Consider the following 24,586-nt stretch of genomic DNA (forward strand, 5'->3'; position numbering starts at 1 on the left):
GTAAAGAGGGTTCCTGCTGGGAGCTGGGTGGTTTGTGCTGCCTGGTGTGCCCAGAGGGCACTGGGAGCCCCCAGGATGGCATAGATTGGGAAGGTGGGGAGCACAGGGGAAAGGTGCCAGGAACTTGGCAGAAGAGACAGATGACACAGCCTTTGTGCCTTTGCTATCTGGGTGACAGCCCTGCAGCTGCCCTGCTCAGGCAGGGTTTGCATGTCCCCTCTCTCCTACCGTCACCCACTTGACCCTGCTCTGTTTGAAGCCCCCAGCTGCTGTTAACCCTTGGCAAACCAGCCAGGCTGCCGTGCCCAGCAGAGCCTGGCACTGCCTGCTCACCCTCCTCAGCTCCAGAACATTCTGGCCAGGATGGCATCCCAGAGGTGGCTCTGGAACACCACTGAAACCCCTGCCTTGTCCCTGCCACCTGTCATTTCCAGGTCAGAACTACTCATTAGAGAACTGAAGTTTCTGACTGTTTCTCACAAGGACCACGCTCTGCAGCTCCAGCGACGCTGCTGTTCCCACCCAACAGCTTTTCATTAGGGGATTGCTTTGACAGCACTGCCTCATCCGTTAACAAGCTGGGGATGGGGATGAGAACAGACAATGACAGACTAATTAACTTTATTTCAGTGATGGGAGCCAGCAGAGACAAGGGGAACCACTATCAGCAGTTAATGGAAACAAGGACTGCTTTCCCTGCTCTGCCACTGCTTCCCTTTGTAGCACTGGGCACGATGCTGAAATGGTCTGGTCACTACAGAGGGGCAGGGAAGCTTCAACCCACACTGATTTCACCAGCCTTGCAGGAGATGGGAGCAGGAGGGAGGCTGTGCCACACAGCTGCCCCAGCAGATACCAGTTTGCACTGGCAGGGAGAAGGGAAGGAGGGATGCAGAGGGATGCACAGCTCCAGCCAGTCATTAGAACACACCAAGGCTGCTCTCCCTGAGCAGGTTCATCCATCAGCATTTCAGTTGAGTGGTTAATGGCTGCAGTGAATCCAAACCAGCTTGGCACAGTACGTGCTGAGCAAACAGGAGGGAGAGAAAACAAGGAATGAAATTAAGGAAAGAAAATAAGGAAAGAAAGCTCTCCAAGTGCCGAGTGCAGCCCTCTGCTTGCTGATGTACTGAAGAGCCCTGAGCCTGCAGCAGCCCCCAGCCAACCTCAGCACAAGGTCTGGGAGCCTCATCTGCTGAGTCACATCAGGGGACCGCAGCCCTCAGCCAGCCAAGATGGGTTGGACAGGGCACGATTCCATCAGCAGCCGCATGCAAAGCACTCACAGCTCTGCCCAGGGCCAGTCCCACCCCTGCCTGTAATACCTGCTGGGCTTGGGCCTGAGTAGTGCTGGAGGAAGAGGATGAAGCAACTTTGAGGGAGCAAAAGCAGGAAACCCAGGGAGACACTGCAGAGCTGTGGATGGTCTCCTCCACTCTGGCCACGGGATCGGCCCCTGGATCAGCAGCTGGGCACACACGTGTGTGGTGCCTGCTGGAACCCACGTACTCCCTCCACTGTGCCACCCATCCCCGTGGGACAGCCAGCCCGGCCCAGCCTGCACCCAGCAGTCCTGGCAGCTGTGAGATCATGCGTGGGCCAGAGCTCCCAAACACTTACTCAGCAGTGAGAACCATCCCTCCCCTTCCCACTGCTCCCTACCACCACCCAGACTGCACACGTCTGCTCCCTGTCCTTCCCAAAGGGATGCTGCTCAGGTCCAGGGTGACTTGTCCTGCTTTGCTCCTACAGTGAGGTAATCATTTCCCAGGAGGAAACCTCTCAAGGCTATTCCAGGACCCTCCTCGGCTCCAGTGCCCCCTTTGCTGTAAGGGGGGCTGAGGGCAGTAAGAAGACCCCCAATCCCCCAGAGCCCAGCCAGGCTTCTGGAGGACACAAGACTCCCTGTGCCTTGAGTAAGAACTCACTTCCAGCCACACTAAACCCTGTTACTGCAGCTGTGCTGAGCGGGGATAAAGGAGCTGAGCCCCTCTCTGAAGGCAACAACCTTCGCTGCAGTCCCTGGTCGAAGCAATCGGGGCTGAAGGGCAGCCAGAGGGGAGGAAAACATTCCCAAGGCTTGAGCTAGCGAGGCAGCAGAGGAACCCGTGAGCTCTGGCAGCACTGGATACAGCCATCCATCCCAATGGGTGCTGCACTGAGCACAGAGCAGCCCAAGCTGGTGGCCAGCTTTGGTGCCGAGCTGGCCCAGCCAGGATCCAGCCGGCTAACGGTGGCCAAGGAGCTCTCCAGAGATCCTGGTACTCAAAGGCACCAATAAATCACCTGGCAGAGAAACAGATGTGCCTTCCAGGACACCAGTATGAGGGAGGGGGCTGCTTGAGAGCTGTAGCCATGGCCAAGGGATGCCAGGAAGGGGAGAGGGAGAACTCCAAGGCTCAAAAACCACCAGTGGAGAAGAGGAGGAGCACAGGGAGGAAGAGCCACATCCCAGCCCCAGGAGCGGGTCAGGGTTCACCCCTGGGTGTTGCAGAACATCACAGTACAGAGCAAGGGGGGGGCTGCCCCTGGGACCTGCCCAAGGCCATCCAGTGAGTCAGTGGAGATGCTTTCCAAGGCTGTCTGCGCACTGCCCCGCAGCCTGGATACAGTTGCTGAGGATTACAAATGCTGCTAATAATAGCCAGGAGGCTCCTGGGCCCCAGGCCTGAGCTCCCCGGCTGAAACACGCTGCTGCCACATGGATAAGGCATCTCTCCTGGATTCCTGAGCCACCCCACTACTCAATTCCCCCCACTGGGGCAAGGGGCCACGTGGGAGGAAGCCACCAAGGCAGGGAGTTCAGGCACCTTGGGGTGTCACCGAGTCCCATCCAAGCTGGGCAAGAGCAGAACAAGATCTTTCCACGGACACTGGGTCGCCCTTTTATTTTTAAACAAGATCCGGTGCTGGAACAGGATTTACCGTGCGTTTATAGGCATCACTGCCCCCACCAGCCCCCCCAGTTCAGGCAGGGGTCAGACCTTGGGGCCAGCATCCTGCTGGGGCTCGGAGGGAGTGGGGCGGTCCCTTCCCTGGGGCAGGCAAGGACAGCCAGCCAGGGACAGCGTAAGGAACCCGGCGCTGGCACGGGGACAGTTCGCTGTTACCCACAGAAAGGGGATGCAGACAGGAAGAATAAACACACGCACATTCCCCAGCACCTGGATAAGCCCCTGGGGGAAGGAAAAGACACCCAGGGGTTAGATGTGCAGGCAGTAGATGCTCACACTCTCTTCCCTTAAATCTTCACTATCTTGATTATTTTTAGGAGCATTCCTTGGAGGGCGGGAGTGGGAAGGAGCCAGAAACCTCCTCCCCAAACCTCTGCCGTCCCCGGGGACAACTGTCTCGTCCCCACCCGAAGACAAAAACTCGGGTTTTGCCGGGAGCTTTCCTGTTCTAAGGGAAAACCCCTCCCGCGTTGCTCCGGAGGTACGGGGAAGGGACACCGCCGGGGGTGGTGGGGAGGGGATGGAGGGGACATTGGCTGCGGGGACCTCGGGGGAGGGTCCGCGGGGAGCCGGCCTTACCTTGCTCTCCACATCCTCTCGGTGGTCGGGCTGCCGACGCTCTGGAGGCGGCTGATGGGGCTCTTGGGGCGCCTGCCTGGGCTCTGGGGGTGCCTGCCGGGGCTCTGGGGGTGCCTGCCGGGGCTCTGCCGGCGGCTGCCGGGGGATGCTCTCGGCCGCCACGGGGCTGGGCTCGGCCGCGGGGCCCGGCTCCGCCGCCGCCTCCCGCTGCTGGGCGACCGCCTCCTTCCCCTCCTCGCCCGCCCCGACCTCCTCCACCGGCACCCGGCTCCCCTCGTCCTCCGGCCCCTCTCCCGGTCCCGCTCCCGCCGCTTCGCCCCCGGGGCCGTCCTCCCGGGCGGGCTCCGCCGCGGGCTCCCGGGGCCGCTCCGCCGCCCGCTCGCCGCCGCCTCCCCGCAGCTTCACGAAGACGGAGGCGAGGACGATGGCCAGGACGGTGAAGAGCAGCGGGACGGCCAGGTACAAGTCCACGGCCAGGTCCATCCTGCCCTGCCGCCGGAGCCCGCCCGACCCGACTGCGCGGCCGCGGGGGGTGCGCGGGCAGCGCTGGGCCGGCGGCGGGGCTGGGCCGGCTCTCGGACGGCTTTACCCGGCGTCATCCGCCCGGCCCTGCCCACCGCCCCGGCCCCCCCGGCCCTCCCGGCCCGGGCACCCACCTCCCGCACCGAGCCGCCCGCCAGAGACATCCCCGCCCGCCGGGGATGCGCCGCCCGCATCCACCCGCACCCAGGGATGGGATTTGGGAAGGGGGGGGACCGGCAGAGGAAGGCTCGAGGGGCAAGCTCGGCTCTGCCTGGTGCGAGTGTCCAGCTTGGGACACGGGGATCTTTCATTAAACACTGCCCTACATTCACAAAATCATTCCCAGATCGGTCGTCAGACTCTTGTATGGTGAAATCCTAGAATGATTTGGGTTGGAAAAGACCTCTGAGATCACCCTGTCCAGCCATTACCTCAGCACTGCCACGTTCACCACTAAACCATGTCCCCAAGTGCCACATCCACACGTTTTTGAACACTACCAGGGATGGTGACTCCACCACTGCCCTGGGCAGCCTGTTCCAATGCCTGACCCCTTTCGGTGAAGAATTTGTTCCTAATATCCAACCTAAACCTCCCCTGGCACAACCTGAGGACATTTCCTCTTGTCCTGCCACTCATTAATGGGTCCCCTTCATAACCATTGACTGGGAAGGTGTCTGTCTCCTGAGATGCTCCCTGGGGCAGGCAGGCACCCACAGCTTGGTGAGCTCTGACAGGCTGGGGTGTCAGCTGGCCTCCGGACACTGTTTAATGGCCATTTGCACCTTGTTAGCCCTTGGCTGGGTACTGGAGGGGCTGGCAGGGCCAGGAAGGCTGTCCTGACTCCCCTGGGTGAGGAGCATCTGGCAGCACAACCATGCCAAGCTTTAGAGCATGGCACCACCTTCCCCAGGAGCTGCAATGGTATCGGTGGTTCATCTGTGCCATAAACTGCTGTCACACCCACCAGGTAAGTGGGTGCTGAGAGCAGCTGGGCTGCCAGAGCCTCCCCCCCAGCACCTTGCTGCTGGGGGATCTGGAAAACAGGAGGCTCAAAATTCGGGATGTGCCCAAAACCTACCACAGGCTGGCAAGGAGACTGGCCAAGGGGTTGTCAGGTCCTTCCAGACTCTACCACCCAGGATTTCCTGCCTCTTGAGACTGCTGGGAGGATTAGCCAACCTTTTACAAAGCAGGCTGAAATTAGAAGGCCTAAGCTATTCCTGCCAGGGTAAAACCAGCACGGAGCTTTCTCCCAGCTGCGTGCAAGGAGAGCAGACATGGGAATTCGCCCCCAAAGCTTCCTCCAGGGAAAAAAACTTTGAAGATATCGCCAGAAGTGAAGCGGAGTTTTTTATTGACTGGCTATAGACAAAGCAGAAACAAAGATGGGATTAAATCCCCGGGGTGGGAGGAAGGAAGTGAAGCCATGATCCTGCCTGTGTTTGTCTTTATTGGTAATCCTATCAGGCAGGCAATCGTTTGCGTATGGATAATTATATTCTTAGTAACAACCAGCCACGGTACTTATCTCCCCTTGTCCCGCAGAGCTTTGCATTTCCTGGGTCCTGATCATCAGAGCTGCTCCAGAGCTCGGCCAAAACACCCAGAGATTGGCAGCATCACGGCACTGTTTGGTTCAGCAGGGTTTTTGATGTATATTAAGTCCCTTCTTCTCCCTGCTTGTCCAAATCCCAGCAGCCATGAAGGCACCATCCCAAGTCCAGTGCATCACTTGCTTTAGGAGGCTTCCCCTGAGCCCTGGAAATTGCTTGTGGCTAGAGATGGAACCAGGGTGGGGAAACTCCAAGGAGCAGGTCCTTGCTCCTGTGTTCATGTGGACTGTCAGTTTTGAGCACAAAGAGAGATTTTGAGTGAGACTGACAGAAACTGGCCACTGTGAGCTGCTGGTAGGGTGACTTGGGAGGTGTTTTGGCCTTACACGCTGATGCACAGATTTCCAGCTGTCACAGTGCCCTCAATTACTGTCAACATCGAGGACACCTCCTGTTCTTTCTCCCTGGCAGTACAAATTTTCCATGGCTCTTGGTTGGAAGTCTGTTGGAGGGTGTTTGCCCGCTCAGGAATGCAGCAGCATGTGGCTTGCATTAACCCAGCACGGAGCACGGGGCACTTCATCAAGCACCCTCCCAAGCAGGATTTATCACTGCCTTAAAATAAGAGCTGCTACATCTTCTCCTCAGGTCAGGATCCCTGACAGGGGAACCAGCAGGAGCCTCAGAAATGCTCGTTAGTGGCTTCTGGACCTGCAGCGATGCACTATCAAGTTGCTGGAACCTGCTGCACTCACAGGAGCTGTGAGAACTGCAGGGTTTGGATGTCTCTGAAAAACAACACTCCTGGTCTTGAGAGCAGCAAGGACACATCTGCCAGAACAGCTGCTCTGACAGAGCCAACCTCATGCAGTAACGAGGTGACAGGATCAGCAACATCCAGACCTGGAGTGAGAGCTTGACTGTCCTGCAGAATGTGACCTGACAGGGATGATCCCCCGGGCAGAAACTGGGCTCAGCAGATCCCGTGTGATGCCGACTTGGCTGCTCCATGGCTCTCCAGAGGGAACTGGGTGGAGTAAACTTGGCCTGGTCTGTGGCCAGGGCTCCCAGTGGGAGGCACAGAGGTATCCGTAGGGTTCCCCTATCAACTTACAAGGCACGATTAATGCCTCCCGCACGCTCCGGGACAGGAGGGGATGGATTCACATTCCAGGTCAGCCAGGCAGGCTCCCAGCCAGGGATCTCTGCCCTGGTCCTGCCCGCCGGCTCTGGAAGAGACCAGCAGGGAGTCTGCTGGCAAAGGGGGGCTCGGGGAGGGCGATCCCTTGGACACAGCACTCCCACCCCATCCCTATCCCCGTTCCAGGGTGGGGCTGAACCCGGAGCGGGGCAGCAGCATGAGCACGCTGCCCTCTCTTGGGAGGAGAACCGCCCTGCAGCGCCCGCCGGGCCGGGGACGGTCCCCGAGAGCTCCGGCCGGGCTGGGAATGGCTGGGAATGGTCCCCGAGAGCCCCGACCCCGCACAGAAGCGGCTTTCACAGGGCCCAGCTCCAGGCCACAGCCGTGGGAGCCGAGGGCTGGGAGCAGCTGAAGAGCTTTACCAACAAAGGGGGATTCAGAAGAGCTGCGGTGACAACTGCTCCGGGAAACATCCCCGGCCAGCGCTGCGCTGCAAATCTGCCTGCGAGAGGGGCTGAGCTGCGCTGGCTCCCAGGCACCGCTCCCGGGATCCGGGGATAACGTGCGGAACGGCCGGGAGAGCCTTCCGAGGCACGGCAAAGACCTGACTTACCAGCTACACGTTCTCAGTCTCCGGCAGCCTGTGAGCTGCACAGGCACGCCTTGTTCCGAGGTGCTCTGCGTCCCTCCCACCCAAAGCAAGGAAGTCACCGGGCTCCAATACCAGCCCGGTATGGGCTCTCTCCACCCCAGCTGTAACCCAAGCATGTCTCTTCGTGATCCTGTGTAGTGGGGTGGACAGATACATGTTGGTTTCCAGTGTGGAAAGACACGATTCTGTGTTCTCCAAGATCCTCCAAGAACCCATTTTCCCTCACATAAAGCTTGAGCACAGACCAGTCTTATAACTGGTCCAAAACTCAGATTATTTCCACAAGCCCCAGTCATGCTCCCAGTCACTGATACCACTTTTTCCTTGCCAAGAACACAGCCCTCTCAGTGCTGATGCCAGAAATGAGATGCTATCCCAGGAAATGCCCCTGTACTCACTGTTCTGCAGCTGACACAGATCACTCACCCACCTGCCTGGCTGCTCCTTTGCCTTTTGACACCCGGCTGTGCTGGCTCTGGAGCTGCAGGGGTGCTCAGGTTCAATCCAGGAGTGGCACAGCTCAGCTCACCAGGAGCTTCAAGCCAGCACAGAGGTGGGAATAGCTCCCACCAAATGGAATGATCCTACCCAAGAGCTCTCCTGTGAGTGCTTTCTAGACTTTCCCCCTCAGCTTCTGTCACTAACCCCTCTTCTAGGTCACCCAGTACAGCTCTTCCATCATGTTAACACTCATTTTCCAGCCTAGTCCCTGAGCCAGGGCAGGGTCCAAGTCGTTGTTGTTGAGGGTCTTCAAAGTTTTGAACCAGCTGTACAACTGGCCTTGCCCTTGACAGCAAGTTGATACAAACCAATATTCCCGACAGTGAACCAAAAGCTCCTGGATACTGGCAGCCATTCCAGCCCCAGCTGCAGTGGAACAGCTGAGAGATGACACAGCCTTGGGTCTAAACAAGGCAGTGCTGCATCACAAAAGCAATTCCAAAATTCTCCTCCAGCCCTGGTACGCCTTTCCCTGTCAGCACAGCTGGGGCACAGTGGGACACGGCGGGACCAGCTGCTGCTGCTCCAGCTGCCCTGACCCTCCTCCTCCTCCTCCTCCTCCTCCAGGCAGGATGCACAGATTTGCTGCAGTGGCAGCCCCCAGCTCCAGGTCCTTCTGTTCAACCAGAGCACTCAGAGGCAACACACAGGTGGGAGCCACCGAGTCTCAGACCAGGAGTCACATGGAATGATTATTTCCCTCTGAACAGATTCCCAATCAGCTCTACCTGCCTTGAATCACACTGCTCCAGAACCAGAGGGGGTGCAGCACCACAGAGGAGCCTTTGTGTGCCTTGAAGAAAAAAAACATGCCACAAATGTTAGTTCAACCCCAGCCTTAAACATGCAGCTGCTTAGTGCTGTGCCTGACACTCCAGTAGGAACACAGCCCTGTCTGTGACTTGCTCTCCAACTGCCACAGAAGAAAAAGCAGGAGTTATTTACTTGTTCATCAAACTGGAGGAAAGGAGCAAGAACATTGGCAAGGTGCAGCATCAACAATCCAACCCTGCACTGTCAGCTCTCCAGCAGTAAATATCAGTATGTTGTCCTCCTTGTTGAAATGAGGTTGCAACTGTCACAATAAGAAAGATGTGCAGATAAATGAAGAGGAATAAAAATAATTCTTGCAAGGCCTGATTGCAAGGCCAATAGAGGCACTGAAGGAGGTACCAGCAGCACCTGCAAATTAGGAAGAACAACAGGATTACCTTGAAGCACCCAAAATTGCCTCTCTCAGGACTGGAAAGCAGGAGGGATCGGTTATAAAAGCATTTTGCAGGGGAGGTGAGCAGGGCATGCAGAGAGAGCTGTGAAGGGAGAAAAAAACCTGGTTTTATAGGTGACAGTAAACAAGAAGAATGTTTCCAGCAGTGTTTGGGAAGGGGAGGAGAGAGGTTTAAATTATGCGGAAATGAGCGAACTGCCTGTCTGCTGCCACAAAGCCATTTACTCTTTGAGGTGTTTCATTCTACAATGTATTGCTATAAATATTTCAAAAGCCTCCAGGCTGCTGTCCCACACTCTGTTCCAGCTGATTTACCTACAGTTACCAGCTTCAACAGATCTCACTGACAAAATATATACAAGATTTTCCACTTTCCCAATCCTTGTTCCACCTCACAGCCAGGTTTGTTGAGGCAGCTTTGGTGCACAAGGAGCACCCTCGGAGGCAGCTCTGCCCCCAAGCCCCAGGGATGGGGAGGGAGTCAGTCAGCTCTGCTTGGAGTGCAGCCCTTCCAGAGCCTCCCTGCACTGTGTGGCTTATATAGAACCATAGAATCATGGAATGGTTTGGGTTGGAAGAGACCGTGAAGACCATCTCATTCCAAACCCTTGCCATGGGCAGGAGCACCTTCCACTATCCCAGGTTGCTCAGAGCCCCATCCAACCTGATCTTGAACACTTCCAGGGATGGGGCAGCCACAGCTTCTCTGGGCAATGTGCAGCAGGGCCTCACCACCCTCACAGTCATGAATTTCATCCTAATATCTAATCTAAACCTACTCTCTTTGTTTGAAGCCATTCTCCCTCGTCCTGTCACTCCAGGCCCTTGTAAATAGCTCCCTTCAGGTACTGGAAGTCTGCATTTAGGTCACCCTCAAGCTTCTCTTCTCCAGGTTGAACAATCCCAATTCTCTCACCCTTTCCTCATGGAAGTGCTCCATCCCTCTTATCAACTTGGTGGCCCTCCAAAATCAACACACAACACCTGGAACATGAATCCCCCTATTGCCAGTGTGAGGTGGCACCAGAAATACAACACAAAAGCATCTTGTTATACAGACCTGGGAGAGCAGGGCAGGGGCAAAGAGCAGGTGGTACAATCTGGTAACTTTCATGATATGAAAAGAAGTGACTAGTTGACAGGATAATGCAAAATAATTGATTTTATTTAAAATAAAAAGCAAAACCACAATCATCCGAACAAGACAAGTATCCCAGCTCTGCTGGATGGGTGATAAAAGCAGCTAAAGGGAGGGCTGGAGCTTGGAGCTGACAGTGGGACTGTCACACGAATGGGTAACACTTTCCTTCCCCCCCTTTGCAAGGGGGATGCCAAAAACTTCCTGGTACATGAGCCCACACAGGCATTTCAGACTGGATTAAGCCAACAGCCTTGCTTCCCACCCCACGATGGCTGGGGATTCAGGGAGGAGAAGGGTGGGGGTTAATTATGAAAGAGGTTGCTGTCTTTCTTCTAAGCACTTGGAGAGGTTTAATGTAACTGAGAAGACAAACTGGAGCCAGTGCACGAGCTGGAAAGGGGAGGAAGGTCTGCCAGTGCTTCCTCAGCGTCACCTGCTCCCACAGCACTTGTGCAGGGAACAGGTGCCCGGACTGGAGCCTCTTGTTCACATCTGTGGGTCTGACAGAGTGTGTGTTTGTTTCCTCCTGAACTGTCACAGCCTGTGTTGGTCACCAGTCCCAACAGCATGGCCAGAGCTCCCAAATCCCTCCACCTTTCCCAGAGCAGGCAGGATGAAGGTCACAGTCCAAACCCAGCCCAAGGCTCCCAGCCCATCCCCAGGGGCAGGGCAGCCTCCTGAGGCCCAGGGCACTGAGGCAGAGCTGCTCTAGGGCTCAAGGAAATGAGGGGCCCACGGGGTCTGGGTGCTGGACCAGCTGCATCCAGGGGCTCTACAGGATATAAAAGCAGAGGGTTTGGAACAACAGACATGGATGCCCCAAGAAGCACAAGCCTGGAGAAGTGAGAGCACAAACCCCACTGTCCCCAGTCAGCCTCCCACAAGCACGGAGCTAGGCACAAAGGGAGCACAGTTTTTAGCTTTGTTCCTCACTTATCCAGCCTGGAATGAGGGCCTGGGAAGCACCAGCTCACCCCCTTCCTGTAAGGTCAGCGAGGCTGACTCCCTGATGAGAGAGAATTTAATCTAGTCCTATTTAAAAACAAATCCTGCTCTAGCAGGACCTGCTGTTTAGAGCAGGCCATGAAACAGCAACAGTTCAACCCTGGTGAAAACAAAAAGCCTTGTTCTGCTACAGTTTATGTGCCACCAGCAATTCTGGAAGGGCCACCACAGAACACCACGTGGCCAGAAGAGCTGAACAACTGTAAAGGCTCGGAAGTCTCAGGTTGCTCGGGATGAATGGAACACTTTTTGTGGGTGGATGACTTCAAAGCATCTCACACAGTAATTACAGTTCAGCCTCACAACACCCCTGTGAGGTAGGGATTTTCCTCACTGCTCAAAGGCAGAATCTCACCAACTCGGCCGAGACAAAAGCCGTAAGTGGAAGAACTGGAGATCCCAGAGTCCTGATTCCCAGGTAGCCTGAACAAATACTGTTTCATGGCAGGAAGCGCCCTGTGGAGCACTCAGGAGAGTGTTGCTGGTATCACAGTGTCTTGCAGTCCATTGCAAATGCTGCTTTTCTGTGAGGGGTGTCAGACCAACACAGGATTCATCTGAAGTTGAGTTATTTCACACCATGGAAGAGTTCACAGGCGTGGAAGAATGCTCTGCACTCATCTTCCCACTGTGCTTCCAGAGGCAGACGTGTGGCTTTCCCAGCACAGGGCTCAGGTGTTCACACAGATGTAAGACTTTAAGACTGCAGAACTGAATCACACATGCCAAAAGCAACTGCATCTCACTGAGGTGCTGCCCAGCCACCACAGCAGGCAGGGGACAGCTCTCCAATGGCTCCCCTTGCCGTGGCAGAGCTGATCCTTGTGAGCCTTTGCCTCTCCAGGCCCCACATTCTTCCAAAAAGGCAGCAGCTGCAGCCTGCTCTGAGAAGACACACAGATTGTGCAGACTCCCAGGCTGGTTTACCTTGGCCAGAAATACCAGGAGTTTGAGAAATTGTTTGGGTTTTTTTTTTAAATGAAGTAATTTTGTGGAACAATCTGCACAGTGTACAGAGCGGTGCTCGCTTATGCCTGGTCATCACAAAAAATTTGGGAATCTGGACAGCTCAACTGTACCACAAAAACTTCCCTCTCACCATTTCCCTGCCACCACGCTGCTCCTGCACAAACTGACTGGCACAGAAGAGTCAAAAACAGAGATCCTGACAAACATATTTAGGATTCCCTTGTACGACAGGATATGGCCTGGTCTCCAAGAAGGGAGGGAGTGTTTAAATAGGAAAAGACAAGGTTAAAAAAGATCAGAAAACCCAGACAAGCATTGCTCCAAGTTCCATCAGACCCAACATGTGTAAGAAAGTCACAGCTGAGGTTGCCAATCTGCTCTTTAATCAGTGCCTAGGCATTATTACATGTTTATAACACACATGGCACTTCTGCTGTCAAGTTTCCTTTCCCAGTAAAGTGAGATCCTATAACCACCTCCTAGGGCTCAGGAGAGCACCCCTGGAAGAGCACCCAGCTCAAGACAGTTTCTGCCTGTGCTGTTCAGATTTCCTTGCAGCACACCTGGAGCCAGACAGACATGCCTGCTAAAAAACCAAACCAGCAGCTCCAACAGATCCCTTGGGGACGAGAGCTTTACCAGGCATAATACAAATGCACCTACATAGAATGAAGCAACACACTGCATTTTCGAAAAGCATAAAACAACAATACATCCCCCTCCCAGTCCTTTAAAATTGGCACTGCAAGTTTCAGAAACATCTGAACCCACAACCTCAAAGAAAAGCCATTTAGGGATGTGAACTGCCCACGGCCCCAGAACTGCTGGGTATTTAAAGCCCAGCAACTGCTGTGATCATGTAAGTAAGAGTCAGACTTTGCCAGCAGTTGCCTTGTGCTAAATATTACACCTGCACCCGAAGGATGGTAATTACTGGCAAATGCTGACTTTTCCCCCAGTTTTTGTTGTGCCAGAAACTCCAGGATTCTCCTGCTCTGGGTTTCCTGTCACGAGGTGCTAGTGCAGCTTTGTTACCTGTCATCATAACAGACACAGAGCAAAAGTAAATGGCCAGGTGCTGGTTAAGGTGTTGCACCTCAGGTGTGTGCGTGGAGCACGTAGATTAAGACCACAAAAGATGCTTCAGGTTGGTGGTCACCTCTGCTTCAGTGCTGGGAGCATTCACACCACCCTCCATTCCTTGGCTGAACAGGGATCTGCTCTTGGAAGTAACATGAAAAAGGAAGGCGTGTGCCCAGTGGAAGCAAGGTCAGGTGACATGGGAAGAACAGAGATGCTGCTTGTCACTGAAGGGAGAAAATTCGTGTGGCCAAAGCTCAACTGGGTTTGAGGCTGCAGGAAATGTGGGGGGCAATAAAAAGTTTTTTCAAATACATTAATGGCAAAAGGCAGTGGAGAAATAATATCAGCCCTTCCAGGATGGGGGTTGTCCCCTCCCAAACAGGGACATGGACAAGGCAGAGGTGTTTAACACTTTCTTTGCCTCTGTCTTCAACACAGATGATGGACCAAGGGGGTCTCAGTGTCCTGAGCTGGAGGACCATGACTGTGAGAATGATCAACTCCCAGCTGACCCTGAAATTGTATGGGATCTGCTGCTCCAGCTGGATCCCTACAAATCTATGGGGTCTGATGGGATTCCTCAAGGAACTGCTGATGTCATCACAAAACCTTTCTCGACGATTTTTGAGCAGCCTTTGGAATCTGGAGAGGTCTCAGCTGACTGGAAGCTGGTGAATGTTGTCCCAATTTTCTAGAAGGGCAAGAAGGCAGACCCCAGAAACTATAGGCCTGTCAGTCTCACTTCAGTGCCTGGTAAAGTTATGGAGAAGATTATTCTGGAAGGTATTGAAAAACACCTGAAAGACAACACAGTCATTGGTCACAGCCAGCAGGGCTTCAGGAGAGGAAAGTCCTGTTTGTTGGAACTGATTTCCTTGTACGACAGGGTAACCCACCTAGCTGATCAAGGGAAGCATGTAGATGGGAGTCTTTTTGGACTTCAGCAAAGCTTTTGAGACCGTCTCTGCCAGGATCCTTCCAGACAAACTGTCCAGCCCACAGCTGGATAACCGTGTTACAGGATGGGTGAGCAACTGGCTCATGGTTGGGCACAGAGGGGGACAGTGACTGGGGTGACATCAGGCTGGCATCAGTCACTACTGGGGTTCCACAGGGCTCCATTCTCAGCCCAGTGTTCTTCAGCATCTTTATTAATGACCTGGACACAGGACTCAAAAGAATACTGAGCAAGTTTGCTGATGACACCAGACTTTGACAAATTGGAGGGCTGGGCAATCACCAACCGTGGGAAGTCCAGCAAGGGGAAGTGCTGGATTCTGCACCTGGGACAGGGCAACCCTGGCTGTGTGTATAGACTGGGGAATGAGAGGCTGGAAAGCAGTGCTGGGAAACGGCCCTGGGGGTCCTGGTGGGTGGCCAGCTGGCCATGACTCAGCAGTGCCCTGGCAGCCAGGAGGGCCAACCCTGTCCTGGGGGCATCAGGCCCAGCATCACTGGCTGGGCCAGGGAGGGGATTGTCCTGCTTTGCTCTGCCCTGGGGCGGCCTCACCTGCAACACTGGGGCAGTTTGGGGGGACACAATAGAAAAAAGACGTTAAGCTGTTAGAGAGCATCCAAAGGAGGGCCATGAGGATGGTGAAGGGACTGGAGGAGAAGCCTTATGAGAAGCAGCTGAGGTCACTTGGTTTGTTCAGCCTGGGGGAGACTGAGGGGAGACCTCACTGGGGTCTTCAGCATCCTCTGGAGGGGCAGCAGAGAGTCAGGCACCGATCTCTTCACTCTTGTGACCAGTGACAGGGTTCGAGGAAACAGCTGGAGCTGAGTCAGGGGAGGTTTAGGTTGGATATCACAACCAGGTTTTTCACCCAGAGGGTGGTTGAGCACTGGAACAGGCTCCCCAGGGAAGTGGTCACAGAACCAAGCCTGTCTGTGTTCAAGAAGCGTTTGGACAAGGCTCTCAGGCACATGGTGTGACTCTTGGGGTGTCCTGCGCCGGGCCAGGAGTTGGACTCGATGATCCTGATGGGTCCCTTCCAACTCAGCATATTCCGTGATTTTATGTGACCCGCAGTCAGAAGCACCAGCCCCGACAGCAACGTTCTCCTGCAGTAGGATAAGATCCAAAGACCCATTTTCCACAGCTCAGTTCTTGCAGAAGCTAATTTCTTTCTCCTTCTTCCCGAAATTCCGGTGCAAGATCCTCCGGACGTTCCCATTAGGCCAACAGGGCTGGTGTTCCTTTCCTCAAGTGTACAGGACAACATGTAAACATATGACAGTGTCAAAGCAAGGCAGGTTTTTATTTACCTGCTGGTTTTAAAAACAGTTCTTTAAAAACTGACCGTTGTCTTCCTTGCCAGTTACGTGACCCATTAAATACTCAGCGTGTCCTTACCCACAGCTGGGTTACAGTGCACTCACCCGGGGCGCAGGGGGGACAAAGCATTGCACAAGGACGTGGTGGGGCATTCCCCTACAAGCTACTCAGGAGCCAACCTTGGACAGCACATAACGAAGACAGATGTCTGGATCGAGGAAGAGTGACAAGAACGTAAGGACTGTGAGAAACAGAAGCAGGAGGGGGTAGAACAGAGCTGGCTGGCTGCTAACGGAGCTTCGATCGGGTGGTGTTATCTCTCAGGGGTAGCTGCGGCCTCCACAAGATTCCCTAATCCTGTCAAAAAAAGGTACAACTGCCTTTGAGCATTCCCCTCATATCAGGGCACGAGATTGCAGCATGCAGATTAATTTCAGGCTTATTTCTTCCTCCAGAATTGTACAAGCAGGGTAAGGTTTCATGTTTGGAAGTGTTTCTACCAACTAATCCATCAGCTGGAACAGAACACCCACCCACCCTCACAGTCAACACACAGGAGGTAGAACAGTGAAACCCAGAAAGCAAACGTTCTAGACAAGGTGCTAATTTTTAATATTTAAGGTATTCAGTTTAAAATTTGAACTGCAAACAATATAAAAATGCACAGTGTTTTCAGAAGAACAGATCTGCGTTTTTACAGGGTTTTTTTCTAAGCCAGGGTCTGCAGCAAGGTTTGTTCCCTCCTGCTGCTTGTTCCCTGCCTGGAGTCACACTGGCTGCTGAAATGGGATTTGACAATGTCGTAACAAACAAATTGTGAAAACCTCCAGGGCAAAACAAGCAGTCAGTACAGTTCTCCCCAACGTTTAATGATGCTCTGTACTTGTAATTCAATTGTATTCAGTTAAGAGAGCAGTACAGGAGCACACAGGACTTCAGGCAGTACCCTGCACTGGGAATTCAGGCATAATGCTGGGAATATGGGATTCCTCAGGTAAATTACTGCTGCACACCACCTTTAGCAGGCCACACAGTAAGTCACCACAGCACTTGCATCCATGCCAAACCTGCAGCATCCAACAGCTCAGGAACTAGCCAGCACCCCACTGCAGGCAGGCAGCCAGCCCAGCAACCAAGCCACAAGGAATTTGCTTAAGAATTTTGGCAAGCCTCTGCTACATGAGAAAAATGCTTCATTCAGCAGAGAATGTCTAAGTTCCCCTCTGCAGCATACCCCTAGATTCCCAGTGTCCCACTGTTTTTAACCTGGCAAGTCCAGAGAACTGCCTTCCTCAGCAACTTTACCCTAAGCACATCTATTCTTGGTTCTGCAATATTAATGTTCCCTCCTTCCAGACTGACTGAAACTTGCTTGTCATTTATTTATTAATTTGAAATATAAACACAGACATTTGGGATTTTGGATGAGTTTTGCCTTTAAGAGATAAAACAGTGGATCAAATTGAAATAATCAAGGCAACAATAAGAAAAACCGTACAACTACTTGAAGGTTTTCTGTTTGAACAAGGCAGGGAAACCTGACTCCTGCCTGACCATTCCTCATCTTTAACTGTTCACTATTCATTTGTGCTCTCTGAAGAGCACAGTTAAAACATTCCACCTCTCAGACCACTAAGCAAAAATAAAATCAAATCCTTACCTCTATTAAAACAGACAACTAGGAAAAGAAATAAACTGTTTATTAAATAAACCCCCTAGTTTTAAAAAATATCAAGAATATTAGCTTTCCATTTGGAGCAATTAAAATAACTCGTGGAGGGAAGATATCACCACTGGCCAACTGCTTTATGTCCTGTAAGGAATCCCTTGCTCTCTCCATCCCTCTGTCCTGAGGAATCACCTATCTGAAGTCTGCCAGCTCTGCCTCTGTCTTGTGCTTGTTTAAAAACAACAGATGCCATCGGGTCACCTGGAGGAGCTGCGCTCTTTGCTCACACAGTCGTCCTGGGAGGTTGTGTCCCCGTTCCCCATCATGCTGCACGTCCTCCGCTTTTTCCTCCGGTGCATCATCCCCTCTGTCTCGGAGCCAGAGTCACACTGAAGGGTGGAAAGATGAAACCAGAATTCAGAATTTGTGCTGTGGAATTCACCGTCAGAGCTGCCTCAGCAACCCCGAATAATCCACGTTCAAAGAACGTGCTATTTGAGGTTAGAGACACGTGAAACAAATTTCAAATTAAGCGCTTAAAAATCAGGAATTTTCCTAGATTTCATCACTGACTAAAGCTGACTGGGGCAAGACAATGTGAATGTGTTCCTTTTGGATCCTTGAAGGATCTCATCTTCCAAGAGCAGACTCAGAGGCTCCTGATGGATTTAGGTGCCTAGAAGAGTCCCCTGTCATAACTGATCTGTTTTGGATCCTGTTCCTCCTCCCCATTTTTAGAACATTCACTTTGCAGCCATTTTACAAAGCGTGGCTTAGCTAAATGAGTGACAGATTCATATATAACATAGACACAGATCAAACAAACCAAATCCATTTAGCAATACAGAGAGGCTTCAGCAAACAGAACCTGCTAAGACCACACACTCCTCCACAATGTAGATTTGTTTAGGTGCTTTCCATTAATTTCTTCCATAAGACAGGAAAATTAGGATCAGGACACATGATCAGGTATGGAAAAAACAATATAATTTCAGAATATGGATCACTTATTGCAGTAAAAAGCATTACCTCTGAATCAGAGTCTGAGGAGCTGGAACTTGAGGAACTGGAAGAATCACTCGAACTGTCGGAAGCAATACCAGTAGATTCCTGCAGGTCAACTGAATCAGCCAAGGCTGCCAAGTCAGGATGTTCCTGCTTTAGGATCCTAAACACAGTTGAAATTTCAGGGTTAGCCTTTGAACTGTAACACTGCGTGTAAATGAGTATTTTTAGGTTTTGTTTTAAATAGAGAACGTGGAAAGAAATCCACTAAACCTCTCACCTGTACCACTTCCGTGACAGTTTGGGTCTCCCTCTCACCGTCTTGTGCCACACCACGGGGAAGTTGGTACAGCTGGCAAAGTTTTGTGTGATGGCAATAGTCGTGTCAAGGTTGAGAACAACATGCCACCAGCCACCTAAAACACAACACCAATGACCACTGCTGGCTACATGGCAGAGAGCAAGTTCAAGAACAGCCAAGAACACTTTTCCCATAGTGCAGGTAGAAACTGGACATTATTTTCCCCCACCCAGGCAAGTTTGCCACCACATCATCTTTCCTCAGGCTAATTTCAGCTCTCACTCCAGTGCTTAACAGGTTTTGTTACAGAATGCTGCTCCACACTCTGAACAAATTACCCAGCTCACAAAAAGATCTGACCTGACAGCAACACACTGGCTACTGATGGTTTATTTAACAGCAGGAGCCATTGTAACCCACACAGCACAGAGGCCCTTTCTGTGCAGCTGGAGAGCACTTTCCACGCTGATTTTGTAAGGTTCTTATGACTACAGACTAACCTTTCATTTAAAAATAGATGCAAAATCGTTTCCCCACACAAGATAAAAATAGACAGTGAAGTTGTTACAACCCACTTATAGCCTCATAAAAGACTAAGGGAACAGTTTAATGGAACCCGACAGCTACAAACTCTTAACAGAAGGTACACTGAGGAGTCACTAATAAGTGCCAAGACAATCACAAGGCACTCCTCACACATGAAGTCAGCTGTATGTTACAGACAAGCAATGTGGACAGAAGTTAAGGGCTGTGCTGCACCAAAATGATGCAAGATTCAGAGCTTAGAGTTTGGCACTGAACTCACGTCTTCATCCACCACCACCTCACCCCCCAGCTACAATGGGCACACAGTGGGCAGCCACTCAAAGAGAAGGGCATCTTTAGCAGAGCTTTCTTTAGCTTTTGATTTCAAATGCAAGATGAAACATAACCACAGAGAGGGTGGGTGGAAGGTGTCAGTGCCTTTAAGTAGTTCATTTCCCACAGCTAAGAAAAATTCACATGCAGTCAAACTAACCAGGCTACAAAATTCAGTCATGAATTTGCTACAGTGTATATGAACTCAAACTTGTCTAACAGTTATTAGTACTCAAATACTCCTTATTTTATGCCCAGACAGTTTCCTGTTACTGCAATTTAGTACAGGATCACATTCCTGTGATGCTGCCACTCAAGTCCCACTTGTTTTGTCATCTGTACCACATGCAATCCCATGCCACAGGTCATACACATTTTGGGACATTCCAAAAATAACTGGATAGCCTCAAAACAAGCATTGCACTATGTATCCCTTTTGAAAGAGCTCAGGAGAGTTTATTTGTAAGAGATGGGCTGTATAAAAAAGCTGAAACGCTCTCTTCACCTCTGTAACACATGAATATATTAAAAATACGCTTTTCTCCCCCGGATTTCCCTGCAGGAGAGATTTGTACACACCTGGCACAAAGACTGTCTCGCCTGGTTTCTGTAAGACTTCCAGGGGTTTGAATTCGGGGGGCCAGGTGGGAAGCTGTGTCCGAGGATAGATGACGTTGAACCAAGTGATTGCCTCATCCTGCTGGTTCCCTCCCTCTTCTCGAGTCACTTTGATCAGCTCTCTGGGAGTGCTGGTTGGGAACAGGCACCAACGCTTATGTCCCTGCACTAAGGCATTCCACGCACTAGTTCCCAAGGGATCGATGTGAATTCCCGTTCCAGATCGAGGTGGGCCCATCACAAACCATCTGCATGGGAATAAAAAAAAAAGTCCTTTAGTCACAGAGCAAGCAGGTAGCTCCCTTCCTTCACATTGGACAGTTAGAAATCAAAACAGTTACAATTCTTTCCTTTACATTCCTGATTTTGTTAGATTCACGCTACAGCAAGAAGATACAACGGGAGTTTAACTTAAAAACCAACATGAATGACTGCAGGATAAGAAAGTGAAGATAACTTTTTATATTTCATAGCTGCATTTTGGTTTAAACATTTCTTCAGTACCACATATAGTGATTTCAAGGTTAAATGAATGCTGTTAGGTCACAACAGCCTGTGTTAGGATCTAGGCAGGGGGATTCTCCTACAGTTTTCTAAAATTTGCTGCTCAAGCAGATCCAGAACTGCAGAACAATGAGGAACAAACAAAAGGCAACACAAGGAACAGAACAAGTTACGCAACCCTGGCCTCTTTCTGTGCCTTCTGGTCACAACAGGCTTTTCATTCCAACATTTGACTACGTGGAGTTTGTTCCTCAGTGATCATTCAGGATTTGTGGTGTATATTCCCATTTCCCACTTTTAAGGTTTACTTCTACAAAAGAGGACTTTATTCTATCTGTTCAACTGCAGCAGCACCTTCAGCTGCTCATTTCCCCTTAACGGAGCAGTAAGATCTGCTCTAGAAAAAACAGTGTGAGGTGACTTAACACCAGGCATCGAGAGGGAAAAATGGCAATAAATGCTTGATTGGTAGCAGAGAGTAGAGAAATTAGAGCAACAGCAAGATCCCTCCATGGTGTGGCTGACAGGCAGGTGATGCCCAGCAACAAGAGTGCAGAGGTTCAGAAAATACTGGAATTCAGCAAGTTCTCCATGTCCCCTTTCCAGTGCAGGTGTAAATCAAGCTGGTTGTCGAGTATCATTTGCCAGCACCAATTGTAGGACTGTAAGTTTGATTATCAAGCTGCTTTCTTCCTTCTTCACAAAGGAGCTGTAAATAAGCAGGTGTTCATAATTTCTATTGTCAGTTCACTCTTCAGATTCATATTAGCCTTGGAAAGCTGGTTAAACCACAAGTAGAACAGTCAAGGTTTTCACTAAGAAGACAGAAAACATTAAACTCATGGAGATCTGACTGGCACAGACAGATGCACTGCTCAATACCATTTTTCTGACAATAACCTGAATCTACACATGCAGGTTTTAAAACCCTTATTTAGCAACAGTGTCATTTACCAGCATCTTCCTCCAGGCAATTAACTTACAATGAACAAAACCCAATTTGCCACAAGACATCAAATTTACAGTTAAAAACTTCTTGTCTCCTAAATTCAATCTGAAAGCAAACCCCAACCCTTCTCCCCAAACTAAAAGAGCTGCTTTAGCCAATGGCTTCCAAAAATTACTGTCTTTATCTTAGAGAGGAACAACATCAATAAAAATGCTCTGAACAGCACCAATTCTTACTTTAAGGTCTACACACTAACACACCTCTCAATTCAGAGCCCAACCTGTACAGGTCATATCCTCATCATATGATTTGTACCATTTCCTGTCAGATTTTCAATTATGCTCTGAAAGTCCTGGACACTCTTCATCCATTTCTGTACCCAGATGAACCCTCTAATTTTAGGAGGCATCAGTGTGCTCTTGTGCACCACTAATCTCTCAAAAAAAACACTAACAGCCTGAAACAAACCCACATTTTCCTGAACAAAGTACAAGAAATGTGGATACCAAGATCACAAAGAGGCTCAGCATGTGCATGTAGGTGGGGAGGGTGTGGGGGAGAGAGACACCAATATAAATGAATCACAACCAGATTAGATTGTTTACCTGTAACTTGGATAAATGATTCCCAGTTCTGTGTGTTCAGTTTCTACTACAGGCTGCTGTGCTTTTGTGTTCAATCACAGTAGTACGTTCTTAGAAGAGCTTTATAAAAAGCATCTGCTACAACACTGTAAAAACACCCATTTCAGTGATCTTGAATGGAATTAAGCTCCTGCTTCACTCCTGCAAAATCACAAGTGGACTACAGACAAGTGAGAGAGTGCAGAGGGAAGTAGATGATTCATGACTTGTTCTGTTTTATTTAAATAAACCACATCAGAGCCTTGTGTCACTCAGAGGGCAAAAGGCATTGTCTGACAATCATAATGTTGCTGTAAAGACTTTAATTACTTGGGAGGGTTCAGCTCATGCTCATACTGCTATGAAGTGTTGCATCAACATAGAGAGAAATGGCTTTTATATCTAACAGTGAAAATACAAGGTTGTTGCATTTGAATTCATGAGAGTTGTTTCAATCCTTTTCCAATCTGAAGAAAAAATAGAGTTGAAAAGACTACATGGATGTAAAATATTGTTCTCTCTCAAAATCATCTGAAGGAAAGGCTAAGAACTAGTCCTACACTAGATCCTAATCTAGTTTAAGATCTTTACCTTAAAAGGACTGACTCATAATTAAACAGAATTCCACACTGTACATAAGCCACTGGTGCAAAACCCAGGAGCCAGTCCTGAGGTACTTAAAATTTGAGAGCCAGAAGGCACACAGAGCAAGAAATCAATCTTCATATCTTTCAGTAACTATGTAAATTTTAAAAAAATCTAAGAAGTGATGTAAACAAAAAGGAAAAAACACCATAAACTTGTAGCAGCTCTGGTGGGAGAACAAGAATTTGTTACACACAAATCTTCTCTTCCTCTGAATTCCAGATGTACACTCTTATTTTAAGAGACAAATTAAAGCTGTAGGTTTTTGGTTTTTTTAATGTGAGACAATCACAGCTATTCAGGAATAGCCATGGAGGTGAGAAATACCCCTTTTTGTCTTGCTGTCCCTGCACTGTACCTGTAGGGTGGCCGCCGTTTCTCCCCTGCATACTGAAAGAGATCATCCGTGAAGAATTTGGGTACTTTGTAGTCCTCCAGGAGTTTCCTGCGCTTGGGGTGCTCCCCATAACTGCTGTCAAAGATGTACAGGGGGCTGTCATCACGTGTGGTTTCCATGTACTCTATGTAGTACTTCATCTTCATCTTCACAGAGTAACCGTCATTGTCCTCCCCACACTTGAACTTCTGGTTCCTGTATTTGCGTTTCAGCCGCTCCAGCGTCCACTTCTCCTGGGCAGACCAGCCCACCTGGGCGTTCAGCAACACCACGGGCTTGTAAGGCTTTTCATAGCGCTCAACAAACTCCTCCACCGTCAGCTGGAGCGCATCTGCCCTCTCCACGTTATCCTGTGAGACCGGGGAGGGAAGCAGAACAGATATCAGGGCAGGCTGACGTTCTAGGACCGCGCTTCCCAGTGGGGGAGCTTCACACACCGCGAGGGGACGGAGCTGCCTACGTGTTATTTTAAGCTCCCCGAGGCTGCAGCCCTGTTCCTCCTGGCCCGCTCCCCGCACACACCAGTGACACGGGCAGCCTGAAGCCTTTGGCGCTGCTCCCCATCGAGGCCACGCTGCCCTTTCGGCTGACACATCCACTGCCGCATTCCACCCCCTGAGGACACAAGGGAGGACTCCAGGGAATTACATGGGTGCCCATCCCACCCCGGCGGGCCCGCACCCCTCGCCACGTGGAGGGAGGAAAAAACGTGGGTGCTGCTTGTCCTCCCCCTCCCGAACCTCTCCCTCACAGCGGAGAGCCCCGCCAGCTCTGGGGCAACCCCGGCCTCGGGAAAGGGCCCCTTCCCTTCAGACTCCCCCTTCAGGCAACTCCAATCCCTTCATCCCCCCTTCCGCACCCTTCCCCTCTGACCCTCGTTCTTCTCGGGCCACCCAGTGCCCCCTCAAGAGGGTCATTTCCCCTTCCCGTTCCCTTAGGACCTCCTTATTCCTCTCAGGACTCCCTCAAATTCCCTCGCTCGTGTCCCCCCCCCAAGTCTCTTTAGGCGCCTTCCGTTCCCTTCAGGACTCCTCCAGTCGTACCCCCCTCCCTGTTCTCCCCCACCCCATTCCCACCGCTCTCTCTCCCCTCAGACCTTGCAGGCGGCGGGGCTCAGGGGGAAGGTCTCGCAGTAGTTGTGGCGGGTCCAGTCCAGCGAGTCCTTCAGCTCCGGGCGGGCGCTGCGCTTCGCCTCGCGGATCCGCTTCTTGCTCTTGTGGTTCATGACGGCGGCGGCGGCGGTGCTGGGGGCCGTCACCGCCCGCCGTCACCTTCCCCGGATCCCGATCCCGGTGCCAGCCCCGTTCCGGCCGCACCTTCCAGAAATTTCACCCGGTGCCGCCGCTGTGACCGCGGCCCCGCCCCCGCCGCGCTCCCATTGGCTGGTTGTGCCGCGGTTTCCGCTACT

The 24,586-nt window shown here is 51.5% G+C and overlaps 2 protein-coding genes across 7 annotated transcripts in view; both read right to left on the reverse strand.

Annotated features, from left to right (window-relative positions):
- The window catches only part of MXRA7 (matrix remodeling associated 7), a 30,066-nt gene extending 25,959 nt beyond the window's left edge, over positions 1-4,107 (reverse strand). For 2 of the 6 annotated variants that reach the window (XR_003529529.1, XM_027654435.1), the window contains exon 1: positions 3,534-4,105. Coding sequence is in view for 5 of the 6 variants with exons in the window: in XM_027654435.1 (XP_027510236.1) it covers positions 3,534-4,016 (483 nt within the window). In the remaining variant the exon portion in view is untranslated. Of the gene's footprint in view, positions 1-3,533 lie in introns of all 6 variants that reach the window. The other 4 variants (XM_027654432.1, XM_027654433.1, XM_027654434.1 and 1 more) reach the window with 4 other exon arrangements.
- Positions 4,108-15,763: 11,656 nt separating this feature from the next.
- Positions 15,764-24,535, reverse strand: JMJD6 (jumonji domain containing 6, arginine demethylase and lysine hydroxylase). Its single transcript, XM_027654339.1, has 7 exons — positions 24,275-24,535; positions 23,140-23,528; positions 20,022-20,308; positions 18,564-18,699; positions 18,308-18,446; positions 17,540-17,667; positions 15,764-15,966 (listed from the first exon to the last, which is right to left on the reverse strand). Exons 1-7 carry the CDS (start codon positions 24,401-24,403, stop codon positions 15,930-15,932), a joined length of 1,245 nt encoding a protein of 414 aa, XP_027510140.1. The 5' UTR covers positions 24,404-24,535; the 3' UTR covers positions 15,764-15,929.
- Positions 24,536-24,586: the final 51 nt, after the last annotated feature.

The sequence above is a fragment of the Corapipo altera genome, unplaced genomic scaffold (assembly GCF_003945725.1).
Source record: "Corapipo altera isolate COAL_440 unplaced genomic scaffold, ASM394572v1 343, whole genome shotgun sequence".
In the NCBI taxonomy this organism is placed as follows: domain Eukaryota; kingdom Metazoa; phylum Chordata; class Aves; order Passeriformes; family Pipridae; genus Corapipo; species Corapipo altera.